This window comes from Cnephaeus nilssonii (genome assembly GCF_951640355.1).
Source record: "Cnephaeus nilssonii genome assembly, chromosome: 20".
Classification (NCBI taxonomy): Eukaryota; Metazoa; Chordata; class Mammalia; order Chiroptera; family Vespertilionidae; genus Cnephaeus; species Cnephaeus nilssonii.
In genome coordinates, this window is record NC_137091.1 from 33,876,892 (window position 1) to 33,893,025 (window position 16,134).

General features: G+C 42.5%; 1 protein-coding gene across 2 annotated transcripts; it reads left to right on the forward strand.

Annotated features, from left to right (window-relative positions):
- Positions 1-5,798: 5,798 nt before the first annotated feature.
- Positions 5,799-15,381, forward strand: CEBPG (CCAAT enhancer binding protein gamma). 2 transcript variants are annotated; one of them, XM_079800174.1, is made up of 2 exons: positions 5,799-5,958; positions 11,821-15,381. In XM_079800174.1, the coding sequence occupies exon 2, from the start codon at positions 11,917-11,919 to the stop codon at positions 12,364-12,366; it is 450 nt and encodes a 149-aa protein (XP_079656300.1). In that variant the 5' UTR covers positions 5,799-5,958; positions 11,821-11,916; the 3' UTR covers positions 12,367-15,381. The 2 variants fall into 2 exon arrangements, with proteins under 2 accessions (XP_079656300.1, XP_079656301.1); XM_079800175.1 differs by lacking the exon at positions 5,799-5,958 and adding an exon at positions 5,972-6,555.
- The last annotated feature ends 753 nt before the right edge of the window (positions 15,382-16,134 follow it).

Genomic DNA, 16,134 nt, shown 5'->3' on the forward strand with positions numbered 1-16,134 from the left:
CAGGCCGACGCTCTATCCACTGAGCCAAACCGGTTTCGGCGTATTGTTGCTTTTCTGATTCATTCTCTACCTCCTTCCCCCATTTCTTTCTGCCCTAGACACAGCCTGCTCTCCTACCCTGTTTTGTTGCTGCACCTTTGGCTTCACCCCATAGCTAAGATAAGGCTAAACTTTTTTGAAAGGAGTGTCACTGTTTGGACTCTCAAGTTTTGTCCAGGTCTTCCCACCTGTAGCTACAGTGGGTCTCTTTAACAGTCATAGAACAATTCTCCAATTTTCAATAGCAAGTATTCCTTAGCTAGCTCCTGGGCTGCCACCATATGGTGCTGCACCATTACCATCTCCTATCATCAGTCTCCTGAGGACAGGTCCCTTAGCACAGCCTCTGCTTCAGCTTTTTCCTCTCAGAGTTGCTGCCTATATGCCAAGGGGACTGATTCCTGATCTTTAGAGAACACAAATCCTAGAGGCTTCAAAGCCGTTCTGCACCCACCCACTCCAGTTCCCACCAAGCTGAAGAAACAGGGTCGTTCAATTGGGGTGGGAGGATGTCATTCTCTTCATAAGGACTACAAAAGAGCACCTGTCCCTCCAAATCCCAGCTCCCCGCCCCCCGCCAGAGACCTTTGTAAAGAAAAAACAAACAAACTCCACCTTCCTCTTCCCATCAAAACCCCAACATTTATGTAAATGGAGGTGGCTTCACCCGTCAAGTCCAAGCAAATCTGAATGCTAGTTTAAGCTCACACAGGAGCTGAACATTACTATAGGAACCTAAAAAAAAAGTGTAAAAGGAAGAAACAATGACAAAGGCCTGGAAGACTCTGAGCCCAGGAAATGTGGCCGACAAGTCTACCCAACCTGGTGATGCTTCCCTGGCCTCCTTCTCATCTGTTGAGCACAAGCCCCACACCTCCCCAGCCCCAGCTCCTTGCTCCGTAGAGCTCCCAGCACTTGGGACAGTGCCTGGCACAGAGTGGGAACTCAATAAACATCTAATGATTGAGACAGATGAAAATGAATGCAGGAATGAGTTAATGGGACAACCACATTCTTCTATCTGGAGACCTCATCTTCTCACCTCGGCCCTGCAGCTCCCAGCATTTGACCTGGCATGTGCACTTTCAGGTGAGGATGGGGATTCCTCGGTAGCCCAAAGGTGGCTCCCGAGGCTTCCACATCATCTCGGAGCCCCAAAGGGGTCTCCCCCCACCTCTTTTTCCTTCTTCACCACGCTCCTTCCCTTCCAGAGTCCTGCTCCCGCTTCCTGGCTCCATTTCTCTGCATGTCTTGGGTTTGCCTGGCAGAGACACAGTTGCCACTAGTGGTCAAAGTAGCAAGTGAGGCTCAAGGCTCTTGCGCTGAGCTCAACTTTATCCCTTTGGCTGTCTGGGCTTACTCTGATTTGTTAATGTTTTAGTGTGTCCTCTTTTAAGTTAATGTTAACACTGTAATGTACCTCAAATGCTTTTTTTTTCTTCTAAATAAACTTTGTTTTTTAGAACGATTTTAGAATTGCAAACTATTGAAAAGGTAGTATTGAGATTTCCCATTTACCCTGCACCCAGTGTCCCTTATTATTAACATCTCATATTAGGATAGCATATTTGTTAATGAGCCATTATTGATACATTATCAAACAAAGTCAATATATTATTGGGATTTCCTTAGTTTTTACCCAATGTCCTTTTTCTGTTCTAGGATCCCAGGCAGGACACCACATTACATTTAGGCGTCAAGTCTCCTTTGGATTCTTCAGACTGACACACTTCCTCTGACTTTCCTTGTTTTTTGATGACATTGACAGTTTTTAGGAGTACTGGTCAGGTGCTGTATTTTTTAAAATATATTTTTATTGATTTCAGAGAGGAAGGGAGAGGGAGAGAGAGATCGAAACATCAATGATGAGAGAGAATCATTGATCCGCTGCCTCCCACATGCCCCCTACTGGGGATTGAGCCCGCAACCCAGGGATTGGCCAGAATTGAATTAGTCCAGCCGATGCTCTATCCACTGAGCCAAACCGGCTAGGGCTCAGGTACTCTATTTTACAGATTGTCCCTCTTTTGGAAATTGTTGTTTTTCTTGAAGTTAGACTGTGGTTATCAGTTCTTGAGAGGAAGATCAGAGGTTAAGTGCCATTTTTATCAACATGGTTTATGACTGCTGATGTTGAGCTTCATCACCTGGCTATAGTAGTGCTTGTCAGATTTCTCCCCTGTCAAGTTCCTCTTTATTTTTCCCTTTCATGCTCTACTTTTCATAAGGAAGTTGCTATGTGCAGCCCACATTGAAAGAGTGGAGAGTTAGCGCTGGCCAGTGTGGCTCGGTTGGAGCATCATCCTGTACACTGAAAATTCACACGTTCACTTCTTTCAAAATCAATAAAAGCATGTCCTCAGGCGAGGATTAAGAGTGGGGAATTATGTTCCCCCACCTGAGAATGGAGTAGTTATATACATTATTTTGAATTTTTCTGCGTGGGAGATTTGTCTCATCTCTGACATTTATTTATTCATTTATTTATATCAGCACGAACTCATGCAATTTATTTTATACTTTGGGTTATAATCCAATACTACATTTATTTTGCCACTCAAATTGGCATTGGGGCTCTCTGGCCACTGGGGGCTTTTTCATTTGGCTGCTGTGACCCTTTGACATACTATCATGGACTGAATGTTTGTGTCTGCCCCATCCCTCCCTCATATGTTGAGGCCTTAGTCCCAAACAGGATGGGATTTAGAAATGGGGCATTTGGGAGGTAATTAATCCCCAATATGATGGGATTTAGAAATGGGACCTTTGGGTTAAATCAGTTCATGAGGTCCCTCTTATGCTGGGATTAGTACCCTTGTAAGAGACGCCGGAGAGCTTGCTCTCTCTCTCCTGGCTTGCACACAAAGACATCATGTGAGCACACAGTGAGGTGGCAGCTGCCTACAAACCAAGAGAAGAGGCCTCAAAATAAAAGCTACCTTGTTTGCACTTGATCTTGGACTTGCCAGCATCCAGAACTGTAAGAAATTTCTCTTGTTAAAGCCAACCAGTCTATGACATTTTGTTATGGCAGCATGAGCTAAGACACAGACCCTCACTGCTTTGCTTTTTGAGCACCTTCTTACTTTCTGGTACTGCAAAATGCTCCAGGCTGAACTTGTATATTCCTGCCTCAATCCTAGAATCAGCCATTTCCCCAAGGACCCCAGTTCCTTTCATTGGAGAATGGTATTAAAAACCAAGAACTGGGTCCCAGGTAGCCAATTCTTTTCGGATGGACAAATTATTTTGTGCTTTCTATGTCCCAGGCACTATGCCAGCTTCTTTTCATAATCCTCGATAAAAGTTTACTTAATCCTCGATAAAAACGCTATGAGATCAGCCCTCTGTTGGAACAGAGATTTAGTTAGGTTATATACTAACCAGCATCACCCTGTTCTATCTCCAAAGCTCATCACCTCGCCTTGATGGAGACTGGTGTGATATATATCAGAAACAAACAAACAAACAAACAACAACAAAAAAACCCTCCAAATCCACCTTCTTTTATTGTCAGTTTTGTTCTTCATAGGCACTGGAATAGTTTGAATTACAATAATTCTGTAACAGGTAATCAGTGCTTATTCAGTGGAGTGAAGATGTAAGAATAAGACCCTCCTGGGCCCACAAAAGATATAGATTACCTCTCACCCCTCTTATGTGCACGGATGACATGTACCTATCCTTGTATGCACAAACTATAGGCACTAACCTCCTACGTACAGATGATGCAGGAACGAGCTGTACCCATCTTTATCTGCTCACACGGCACACACCTATTCTCCTGTGCACAGATGTCATGTACTATTGTTATTCTTAAGTGCACAGATGGCTTGTCTTAACTCATGGGATCACAAAACCTGACACATGGAAAAGTGTTGTACAATGGACATTCACCATTTCATTTTTCTAAACTATGTCAGATTTTTCTCTTTCATGAATAGGGCCCACTTATGAAATTTGGGGATGTCCTAAGACAACCATTTAGCATCTTAGCTATTATGATTCCAACTAGAGGCCCGGTGCACGAAATTCGTGCACGGGGGTGGGGGGTTTCCCTCAGCCCAGCCTGCACCCTCTCCAATCTGGGACATCCCTCTCACAATCCAGGACTGCTGGCTCCCAACTGCTCACCTGCCTGCCATTTGAGGTCTTGGTTCTAATGCCTCCTGGGTATTTCATGAACTGTGTCTAAAATCTTTGACCAAGTTATTCTTTATGCTAATTCTAGTCAGGGAGGGTTTTCAGTTACTTCTAATCAAAAGTGTCCCATTAACGACTGACAATTACTGTTATATTATTGCTAATATACCACAATAAATACCTACTGAGATTCAAAACTGACAGATATCTCACTTCTCAAAATATTATAGATATGTTTCAGATCTCCTGTGAAAGGTGGTTAATTTGGCATATTAATTTTTCTGAAGTTTTCCAAATACTAGTAGTACACATTTATGCTAAATATTTAAGACACACTGGAGATAGTTAGATTTGCATAATAAACTTTCATTGATCTGGCCTTCAAACAAGAGATTTCAAATTACAAAATTTTCCCTCCACTCTATGAAAATAAACGAAATGATGAGGCATTCTACCAAGTGCGCTTCTATGGTTATTGTTTACCTTTAGTTTCAGCCCCTTTATTTTCATTTTTTAATCTTCGCTTTTGCAAATGTTTTACCATCTCTTCCCTGATTCCTCGAAACAAGTCTTATGCGGAGAACTGGTTGGTCCCTATGGCCTGGGCGATGAAGAAATGTTTCCTCTTTCAAAGACTCTGTTTTTTGGCCGATGAGAATTGCTAAAGAGGAAGCAATCAAACCTATCGTGAGGGCTCTGCTCTCCACGGGCGCGCTTCCTGGTTTTAAGACGCTTTCAGACCCTCCAATGAATTGGCTTCGATAAAGCTCGATTGCCATTCATTTTTTGAGATCTCGTCTCTCAGTCTGTTCGTCTGAAGACACCACACCGAAATCATCGTGAAAAAGTCAACTCGTTCCTCCCAACCACGAACCACACAGTCTGCAGTGTTCACCAATGTGACACCAACACTCATCTTACGTGGGGACAATTTTGCTTCATTTATTTTTCTTTTTAAAAATTTTTATTTATTTTTTATTTTATTTATTATTATTATTTATTATTATTATTTATTATTATTATTATTATTATTATTATTATTGCTTCATTTATTTTTCAACAAGTCCGAAGTTGCCTTCACTGCCTTGAGGTCCAGGACTTCTCTCCGGGCTCCACCCAAGGGGCGCGGGCCATCGGCGGTCTGGCGTCGGCCAGACGCCCCACGTCCCGGGCGGGGGGTCTGGTGGGCGGTTCTGGGACTGTCCCCGCGAGGGGCGCTGAGGGGGGACGGCCGGCGGACGCGGGGAAGCCAAAACAGAACTCGGTGATTCCACCAGTCACCTCAGGACACTGTGTTTTCCAACGATACTGCTGCCTTCACAAAGCTACGCTCCTCCAACTTCCACGGAGCCTTTCTCACGGCGGAGGACCCACAGCTCCAGGCCGCCGCCCCGCGCGAACTGCCGAGGTGACGGCGGGCGGCGGCCGCGGCGACCGTCGGCTCCCACCACGCCCGCCAGCCCCGCCCCGCCTGGGCCGACGCCTCCGCCACGTGCCCGCCTCCCGCCGCCAGGCCGCCCGTGATTGGCTGGGGGTGCTGCCCATTGCGAGGGGCGGGCGCGTCGCCTGCAGGTCGACGCTCCCATTGGTCGTGCGGCGGCGGTAGCGCGCGCGGCCCGGGCGAGGAAGGGAAGCCGGTGGCTGCGGAACGGGCGGAGGCTGCAGGTTTCGTAACCGTCGCTCCTCCTCGCTGCGAGGCCTGGGTCGGGTCGGGCCGCGCCGTGCGGGGCCGCTCGGAGTGGAGGCCGCCTGGGGGCGGGCGGGCTGGAGGCGCAGGTAAGGAGGCCGCGGGCGGGCGGGCTGGACGAGGCCGCGGTGGAGCCCGCCGCTCGCGTGGGCGCGGGCCCAGCCCGAGGAGACCCAGAGCGGCCGGCAGGCCGGGCGGGCCCCGCGCAGCCGGCGTCGCGGGCGGCGGCCCCGCGCGGCGTCTGATGCAACCTGCCGGCAACACCCGGCGGACCTCTGAGCTCATCCCTGGCTGCCGCCCAGCGCCCCGGCGCCACCCGCGGACCCCCGCGTTCCCCCGGTTGCCCCCCGCCCCGGGCCGGGGACGGGATGGAAGACGAGATGCGCCCCCTCCAGAACCCAGCTCTCTGTGAAATGTGCGGTTGTGACAAGTCCGGCTCGCATTGGCCCCTGGGGATAAAGGGTGCTCCCAGGAAAGCCGGAGGTGGACCGTCTCCTCTGTTGGTGCCGCAGGGTGTTTCCTGCTCCTCCTGAGCTGCTCCGTGTGGGGTCGTCGTGAGTTCTGTGCGGAGGGATGAAGCGGCCTGGGGAAGCAGTTGGTTTTTTGCGTAGTGACTTTACAGAAATACTCTTGTGTCACTTGCGGAGCTGTAGCTTGCATCCTCCGCTGTTGACTAATGAACGTAGGTAAGGTGAATGTGCAGTCACCACGAGCTGAATAGAAAAAGGGCAAGGAATGAAGCGCTTCCTTAGCACGGTGGAGGGAACACGGCGGGAAACAGCTAGCAGAGGTGTCCAAGGTGGAGAGGATGGAATTGCGGGTTTGAGGGGGAAAGGATCATCTGATCGAAGTAAGCTCGTATGTTTTTCTTCAGGAGGTTTAAGCGTGGGTTTTCCTCTTGTCTGAGGTTTACGCTTACCCTGGCATCCGAAAACGTGTCCGCTTCAGAAAGGTTTTTAACAATTAGGGGCTGCACAAAAGTTGGTGGTTCTGTCTCTGAGCCCGCCTGCACTCCGCTGAAGCCTTATTGAAGGGGTGGGTCCCTTAAATCTCAGGTAGGATGTGCAACTCCCACAAAGGTGTTTGAAGTAAAAGACTCTAAGGGCTCGCTTTACCAAGAAATTCTGCATCCAAGTTTTTGAAATGTAAAAGTTAAAATCTGGTCAGCTGTTGCCACTTGAGTGGTATTTGGGATAAGCGATTCTTAAAAGTGAATTCCTTGTTTCTGGAAGAATTTACTGCAAACAAGGTTAAGTAAATTACAGGATGCTGATGAGCTGAATAATTTTCAATTTGTTGATTCCTGCTTCTGGTGGCACACTTGGCTGACTCAGTCATTTTTAATACCTGCCTAAAAAACATGGAAACAAAACTTCATTCTTTTAGAATATCCTTTAAATTCACAAGAGCACATCAGCAAGGTTATCAGATCGTGGAGTGGTGGTTTCCTCCCTAGGGATTTTAACAGCACATGGTGAGTACTTGGTGAAGATAAATAGGGCCTCATGGGGACTGAATTTGGACTTATGGTCTAAGATTGCCTCATCTGATCATGCATGATAAATGATAAATGCAGGTAGCCACAATTCCAGGTTTATTGCATGTTCTTCTACCTTTTAGGCTGTCCAGTCCTATCAGTAAAAAAAAAAATATATATATATATATATTTTTTAGTCTGGTCTGTATTTATAAACAATGTATGTGTACTGTTGCTTTGTGTATTTTAAATGACATTTGAAAAAGACAAATGAATATACACTTTCTTTTCTTATTTCTATTCTCCCTGAAGGGATGTACCCTCCTTCATGGACCCCTGTTTTGGGTCATGAAGCAAGCAGTACAACTAAATAGAAGTAATTGCTCCTTTGGGTGTCTATTGACTTCGCTCACCTTGACTTCACTTGTAGTAAAAGTTGTCAGACCTTGACAACACATGCCTAGTAATTTTAGATTATTAATTGGAAAACAATGGGACTAAGTAGAAATTAATAAAGGTTCTTAACTGAAATGAAGCAAAGATGTTCACTGTATATATAGGGGCTTGAGGTAGCAAATGGAACTTTATTTTCCCACAAACCAGGATCAAGTCCAAGATATTAATCCAACACTTCTAGAAAGACCCAGAACTTTAGGTAGTAAGACAATGATATCTTAGTAATACTCTAGATTTAATTGTGGTTATTTGAAGAGATTTTAATGCTAGAGTGTCTTATTTTTATATACGATGTTTTTTAAAAAATGTTTTCTCTTCGCCTTTTGAGCCTATATTCAACAAGTATTTCTTGAGCACCACCACCATATGCCTAGCCCTGCTCTAGATGCTGGGCCTGAGGAGATGAAGACAGAGTCCTGCCTCTGGGTCTCTAGGTTAGTCTCCAGGGAGACACACTATAGAGTTGGTATTGACAAAGAAACCAGGAAACAAATTGGACAGAAGCACAAAGAAAAGAGAAAGCAAGGACCATTTAGAGGACTGATGGTGGTTCAGTATTGTTGAGGTGTGAAGTATAAGGGAGCAGGGGCTAGAAGGAGGGTTAATACCTTGGATTTGGTTCCATTTGTGGGAGCCACAGAAGAATTTTCAACAGGAGGGTGTGACACACTCAGAATTGAGTGTTAGATTGCTCTGGAGACAGTGGTTGGAGGGAACATTGCTAAAGCAGAGGAGACTAGTGCCCCTGAGATATGATGTCAGCCTAAGGTAATTCTGTGGCATTGGAATGGAGAGGGATGGTGGGTGTAAATTTTTTCCCCCAGGGTGGGGATAGAATGGTCACATATCAATGATTGAACAGATTTGTAGCAAGGTTGAAACATCGGTAAATATTTTGGAGTGTAGACCTTCAACTGAGGAAATGTGAGTGAATAATTTAATTTGGGGGACCAGGGAGGAATATGTGGTGGTAGTGGGGAGAAGGGATGACATGAGGGTTAGGAAAATTCTTGACATGTTTATTTTCCCAAATGAAAAAATTTGATTTTTGTTTTACTCATTCTAACATGAGTTTTCAGTGTGTTACTGATTTGAATGAACATTACTTGAATTTAAAAAACGTTACCACTTAGTGTTTGTTTTTAAAAAAATATATATATTTTTTATTGATTTTAGAGAGGAAGGGAGATGGAGAGAGACATAGAAACATCAATGATGAGAGAGAGTCATTGATAGTCTGCCTCCTGCCCGTCCCTTACTGGGGATTAAGCCTGCAACCCAGGCATGTGGCCTGACTTGGAATCAAACCATGACCTCCTGGTTCATAGGTTGATGCTCAACCACTGAGCCACACCAGTGTTTTGTTTTGCTTTAAGATCCTTTATCTGCAGTAGTGGCTTTCAAACTTCAGTGTCATCAGAATCACTTGGAGGTCCTATTAAAACAAGATTGCTCAGCCCTGTTCCTGGAGCTCTTGATTCCTAGATCTGGGACAGCCTGAGAATTTGTAATTCTAACAAATTCCCAAATGATGATGTTGCTGGTCCAAGGACCACCCTTTGAGTATTACTGCTCTTCACTTTTTCTGCTGCTTCCTGCTTGAATGATTCACATGCAAGGAAACAAGGCGCCACCCTGCTTCCTGTAGACTGAACTCTGGAATAGTATTTGTCCACATAGGAGCCAGACTTTCATCTAGGGTTGAATGTCCAGATTTGAAATAAATGTATTTTTTGCCTATTGTAGGTGCTCAAATGTTTGTGGAAGGAACAAAAGCACAAATGACAGTGTAAACTGTAAAATGTAAATTTTAGAGGCAGTTACTTGGTCAGTATAAAAACAAAATCGATAATCTGTTTGGAGTTGTCTTTAAGACCATTTGGCTCCTTTCACTTGCTTCATTTTCCTTAATGGCTATCTCTTTACTTTAAGAGCTACTTTCTTGGCTTGCTTTAGTTGAAGGACTTAAAAAAACAACACAGTTTTTTAGTTTTTATTATCTCCAAATTTCCCCTTCTCACAGTTTTAACAGTTTGATGATTTACTCTGTTTTTCAAGCCAAAGGGCTCATTTTCAAAACCTTGCCTACTATGTTCAGCCTAGTACTTTGCTTGGCAAGATGAGTCAGACTAAGGTAAAAGAGCACTTCTCTATCTTTGGGTACAAAAACGGGCACAGCCCTTGCCAGTTTGGCTCAGTGGATAGAGCGTCGGTCTGCAGACTGAAGGGTCCCGGGTTCAGTCCCAGCCAAGGGCACATGACCAGGTTGTGGGCTCAGTTCCCAGTGGGAGGCGTGCAGTAAGCAGCCAATCAATGATTCTCTCTCATTGATGTTTCTATCTCTCTCCCTTCCCCTTCCTCTCTGAAATCAATAAAAATATGTATTTAAAGAAAATGGGCATGAACATCACTGAGGTTGGAGCCTTTAATAAGAGTTTTTAGTGATTGCAGTTGGTGATGTATTGTCAGTTAGAAGGCATTTTACCATTCTACACATGCCTTTGTTATTGCTGAGTTGACTGTAGAGATTAGCTTTAAAGACTCATAAAAATATAAGTGGTATATGCAAAATAAAAAAGATAAGATGAACATGATTATGATTGTTGAGATGATCCCAGGAGGTGTTAAATTAGTTCTTAAAAATTGAGTAAAACACTTATGTTCACTTTCTACCAAATAGATAATTTTTCTAAATTTTTAAGAATGCTATGACTTCTTGTTGGACACGATTCATTCAGCTTAGGCCCATGGTCGGCAAACTGCGGCTCGCGAGCCACATGCGACTCTTTGGCCCCTTGAGTGTGGCTCTTCCACAAAATACCACGGCCTGGGCGAGTCTATTTTGAAGAAGTGGCGTTAGAAGAGGTTTAAGTTTAAAAAATTTGGCTCTCAAAAGAAAGTTCAATCGTTGTACTGTTGATATTTGCCTCTGTTGACTAATGAGTTTGCCGACCACTGGCTTAGGCAGTTTGTCTTGAAGTGGCTTTATGATGATAGAATAGGTATGCTTTTTGACACATCTTGAGACAATTGTAGTGACCTAGTTGAATTTATAGTAGTCCAAATATGACTAGTTTTTGAAACTGGCTTCATTTCTGCAGGCAGCACTACAGTTATTTCAGAACTGGCATGTCCTCCGGTTCCTCCGGCAGTGTGAAGTGGGTGCAGCACTGCAGCTGCTCGGTCTCTGTCTAGCCTGAGCCCCAGTACTTGCACTCTAGGGCTTTTGTTTTTTTTCTGGTGGTTTTAGTTTGACTGTGTTTAGAAGTATTTTTTAATTATGTCAAGAAGAAAAAAACCACTATTAGAAGCATGGTGGAATGGGGAAGAATATTGGGTGTCTCAAAGCTTCTTAATTTATGATTCAAGAAACTAACTTAGGAGATCTCTGTAAAGTACTAATACTTGAGATCATTCAAAAAAAAAACAAACCCCCACCTTTTCAAAATATCCCATAAAACATCCTCTGGGAGAAAAGTCAAGTCCTTGATGACACTCTGCATATTAGAATAAGGAACATGCGTCGATCCTAGGACAGTATTCCTGATGAACACTGGAGTGGGGGCATTCTGCTGCAGCATTCTATTTTGACTTCAACCAACAATTGAAATGTTCCCCCCTTTCATTGCAGGTGTCTCCTCTATTATAATTGAACTCAGCTATTCCCTGTTCAAATCAACATCTCAAATTTCTCTCTGGCAGATTGCCAAGTACTATTAGTTCATATGTGCTGCTTAATTAATGGTGTTCTTGTGTTTTTCCTCCCATTTTTGAAAATAGTCACAGATGGGCAGTGCCCTCAGGGATTCAGGTAGGCTGCATTTGGCCTTATGGTGTTTCTGTAGTAACTTACCTTTCTCAATAAATGGTTTAGACTTTTGAAACATTGGAACAGTTGGCAGTCGCTGTAGACTTTTCCCAGCATAATTAATGTTGGCCTGCTGTTAGGTACATGCAAGTTTATTCTCATTTGATCTTGTCATTTCAAATATTTTAATGCAATTTATTCTTTAACTAGGTACATGTGAAGATTTCTTGGCTGTGTAGAGTGGAAACCATTGATTGTCGTGCCCTCATTTCTGCCTGTTCTGTGTTGGCAAGAGAGAGTGCCCAAATGAGCAAGATATCGCAGCAGAACAGTACTCCAGGAGTGAACGGAATAAGTGTTATTCATACTCCGGCTCATGCCAGCGGCTTACAGCAGGTTCCTCAGCTGGTGCCCGCTGGCCCTGGGGGAGGAGGTAAGGCTGTGCCTCCAAGCAAGCAAAGTAAAAAGAGTTCACCCATGGATCGAAACAGTGATGAGTATCGTCAACGCAGAGAGAGGAACAACATGGCTGTGAAAAAGAGCCGGTTGAAAAGCAAGCAGAAAGCACAGGATACCCTGCAGAGAGTGAATCAGCTCAAAGAAGAGAATGAACGGTTGGAAGCAAAAATTAAATTGCTGACTAAGGAATTAAGTGTACTGAAAGATTTGTTTCTTGAGCATGCACACAACCTTGCAGACAACGTGCAACCTAGTAGCACTGAAAATATGACAAGTTCTGATAATGCAGGACAGTAGACTGCACCCCTTCCCAACTTCCCAACTTGTGGCTTGAACATGAAAGGTGTTGACGACCTGCACCACTCCTATCAATGGCTGAACATTTCCAAAGAGCCATTGAAGGTTGTTTTCTAGGATCAGCACTGAAGAGTTAATTAGCTAAAATTGTTAGCCATGTAATTCAAATTTCTGGTTTTAAATGATATTGGGATAAAGAAACAAAATTTTAAGGTATATGGTAAAAAAAGTTCCAGACCTGGATGTTCTTAATAAATCCTGACTTCCCAAGAAATGCTTTTTTTTAAAGGTTGACAAAAGGAATGAGGAATTGGCAGGTCATGCAGAAGGTTCTGGATTTTAGTGGAAATGGTTAATTGGATTAAGAAAAGTTGAATGCTATTTGTGATTTTACTCTAAATTATGTATTAAAAATCCTTAGGGCTATAGAAACCAACCACTTTGTAATTTGGAGTGATGTTATATTTAGCATAAACCTTGGTTTAGCATAGTCGTACTGTTTCCCCAACAAGTACAGGTTTTTGAGTAGCAGTGTCAGGTTAAGTAAAGAAACCCCATTGCATTTTAAAGGCAGTATGCAGCCATTTGGTTTAAAAATATAACATTTAGGGAGCAAATAGGTTTTTAAGAAATAAAAGTAAAGAATAGTAGAATTATGCTTTTGGGATACCTTTGGGTTATTGGATTGGCATTTCTTAGCGTCCTTTAAAAAACACACCAAACAACTCAGTAGTTTAGAGAAACTTATGTACTAAAATTTTAGTTTTTGCAGATGCTAGTAAAGGAAGCATTTTAAAAAATACCATTTTGACAGCCAAATTAGTAAAGAAAAAGTCTTAGTAGTTTGATCACAGAAGCTACTGATTAGTATTTGGAATAACAATTCAGCAGGTATTTTCACCTGTGTTGAAATATCTGCCATAGGGCTATGAGTTTTAAAGGCAAAAACTTCTTATGAAAGATTATTTGGTATTTGAACTTAACCAAGTGATTATTAGAAAAATGCATCATCAACTCCCAAAACTATTATCTAAGAAAACTTGAAAGTATAAGGTTTAACCTTTAATTTATTTCACTTAAATGCATCTTTTTATATTTTTATGATATTTCTTTTTCTAGTTAGTGAGCTGTTCTTCCACACTTTTTGTATCACTGCTTCTGTTTAGTTATTTGTATACTTTTATATCCCATAAATTATTTTAGAAAGAAAATACCGATAAAACTCAGGATATTGACATTTTTATTGAGACTAAAAAAAAATGGCAGTCACTCAAGTCGGGAATCTCTAGTCTGGTTTATATCAATGTGCATAGTTTTTTATTGTCCTTGTCGATGATTTTTTTTAAATCAGCACAATTCTAGCTAAACTTGGCTTTGTCGGGGGTTTTTTCCTCTCTCTGCATGTTTGTGTACACGTACCTGGGCTGGTGACAAGAGACTGAGTCCCGTCTGATTAAAAAATTAGTGTTACCAGGTATCTCATTTGAACTTGGTTATTTTTGGCCACATTGCTGTTTCATAGTAGGACCTGGGACAATGTAACCAGCATGTAACTCAAGTTGTCCCCTTGGATTGGTGGAAGAGTGCTGTCTGCTTTTCTCCTGGGCAGAAGACATCACAGTGCCTCGAAACTCAGCAAAATACGGCCATGAGTCCCGTTTGCAAGTGACAGGAGCCCACTATTGTTCCATGAGAGCCACTGTCCCGGGAGGGTTTACTCCCGATAGAGCCAGGAGACAGAATAGGGGCTTCCATTAGGGTCCAACACCAGTTTACTTTGGGTTGGAGTATTGACCTACTGGTAGTGGGTGTTTTGAATAACGAACTAGGACAGCGGTCACCAACCGGTGGTCTGTGAGGTCCGAAAGGTTGGCGACCGCTGAACTAGGAGATGCCCACAGATCCTACTGAATCTTTAATAGCTGATCAATGTTATATAATTAACCTAATTGGAGATGCAGTTAGGTCTTGAATCCTTAAGCACCTATAATAGGTGTTACAGACTTTAATCTCTTCTTTACTAAAAAATATCTTTCAGAAATTGATGTCACCATGGAATTAATGGTTACCAGTTATGTGAATTGACTTAACTCTTAGAAAAGAAGCTTTAGGAAAATCATTAGGATTGTGTACTCAATATTTCAAATCAGAACAAAAAATTGGAAATTTGGAAAAATGGGTTCAAGCTTTCTTGTTACCTATGCAAAATTAAAACTTGAGCACAAGCAGTCCTTTGTGCATAGGACAAAAATGTTAACCATTGTCTTGACCATATTACTGAAGTGTTTGGGAATGAAAGTTTTTAGTTTGATAGATTTATCAGTATAAAATTGAGGTTAATCAAGTATAGGGAATGGTAAGTTTAGAGCTTTGGGAACTATAAAATGACTTTCGTAATGTTTGTTCTGTAGGTTACTTGTGAACCATTAGGACTTGATCTGCCTTTGCTGGCAGGTCCAGTCGTTTAGGAATTAGGCTTCAGTATATAAATTTCTAGCTGTACCCCGAGTCTCCCGGGATGGGTGCTTTCTGATTGGTCTTGGCTGCAGGTGGTGAGATCAAGAGCAGCTCTTTCTGGTGTCTGGCCCTTTTCAGTTTTTTGGGGTGTGAGCTAAGATACTTTGGACATTCTTACTAAGAAGTAAGATTTTAATAAAATATGACTGGGAAATGGTCACATGACCAGTCATGAATGTGAAAGTCTCAAATTTACATTAAAAAGTAGAAGTATGTACAATATAATATTTGGTGATAAAGGAAATTGTAGCAGTTTTTGATATTTCTTAATCCCCATTAGAGGGCTTGAAGCTATGAACCTGAACAACCCAATTAGCACTCAAGTGCTTTTTGATGCCTTAGAAATAGGAAAAAAAAATTTCGTTTGACAAAAGCTAGGAAGGAGAAAGTCCATTCTACAGCTGTTAGACCTGCTTCTCAGGAAAAAGTACTTAACTTGTTCTTTTTGTTCCTGGCTTTCCTCAGTTTGTGAGAATACTCTATTTTTTTAAATATAATTTTATTTCTTTCAATGAATTTGAAATAAAAAATTTTTGGAATAATGACTATTTCATTGTGGGTTTCTTTATACCAAGAAAATGTCCAACTGTTAAACAGCTCTGAAGAGCAGGCAGGTACCCTGCTGTCTCCTGTTCCCAGCCTAGGGCAGGGCTGAGGTGGGGATGGGAGGGACAAGCAGGGGTATTTTGCCCAAGTTTAGATTTCGCTTAATGGATAGGAATATAGTTTTCTGTGAATATAGAATGCCTCTTTAGTTATATTCTTTATTACCTAGTCTAACCTAAAAATGTATATTAGAATAGAGAAAGCAATAGCGGGTGTTCCCACCGAGACACAGTAATTTTAGTTGTAGGTCCTTACTATTCATGAATATTTCTTGCCACTCCCTTCTGGTTCCCATTTACAGAGTGGTAGGAAATTTGTTCATAACATAGGAATGTCAAAGTGAGGCTTTTCCCTTAACGATGCAATTTATGGTACGTATATGTAGTCTTCATTAACATGATGCCATGGAGTGTCTATAGAAATGAATGCATAAATATTGAGTCCAATAAGCTGGCTTGAATGTTTCAAGAGAAGATTCATTTAGATACATTTCTTCTATGATTCTTCAGTTATTTGTGTCTTGGGAAATATCTACTTATTGCATCTTAATGAAAATTATAGTACAGTAATTATTTCTATGGGTAATATGTCCCATCTCATTTTTATGAATTAGTTGTAATTTAGAATCCAGTATCTTGTCTTAGG

Excerpts from the sequence above, each read along its gene's own strand:
- CEBPG (XM_079800174.1), top strand. The coding sequence starts at position 11,917 with ATGAGCAAGATATCGCAGCAGAACAGTACTCCAGGAGTGAACGGAATA.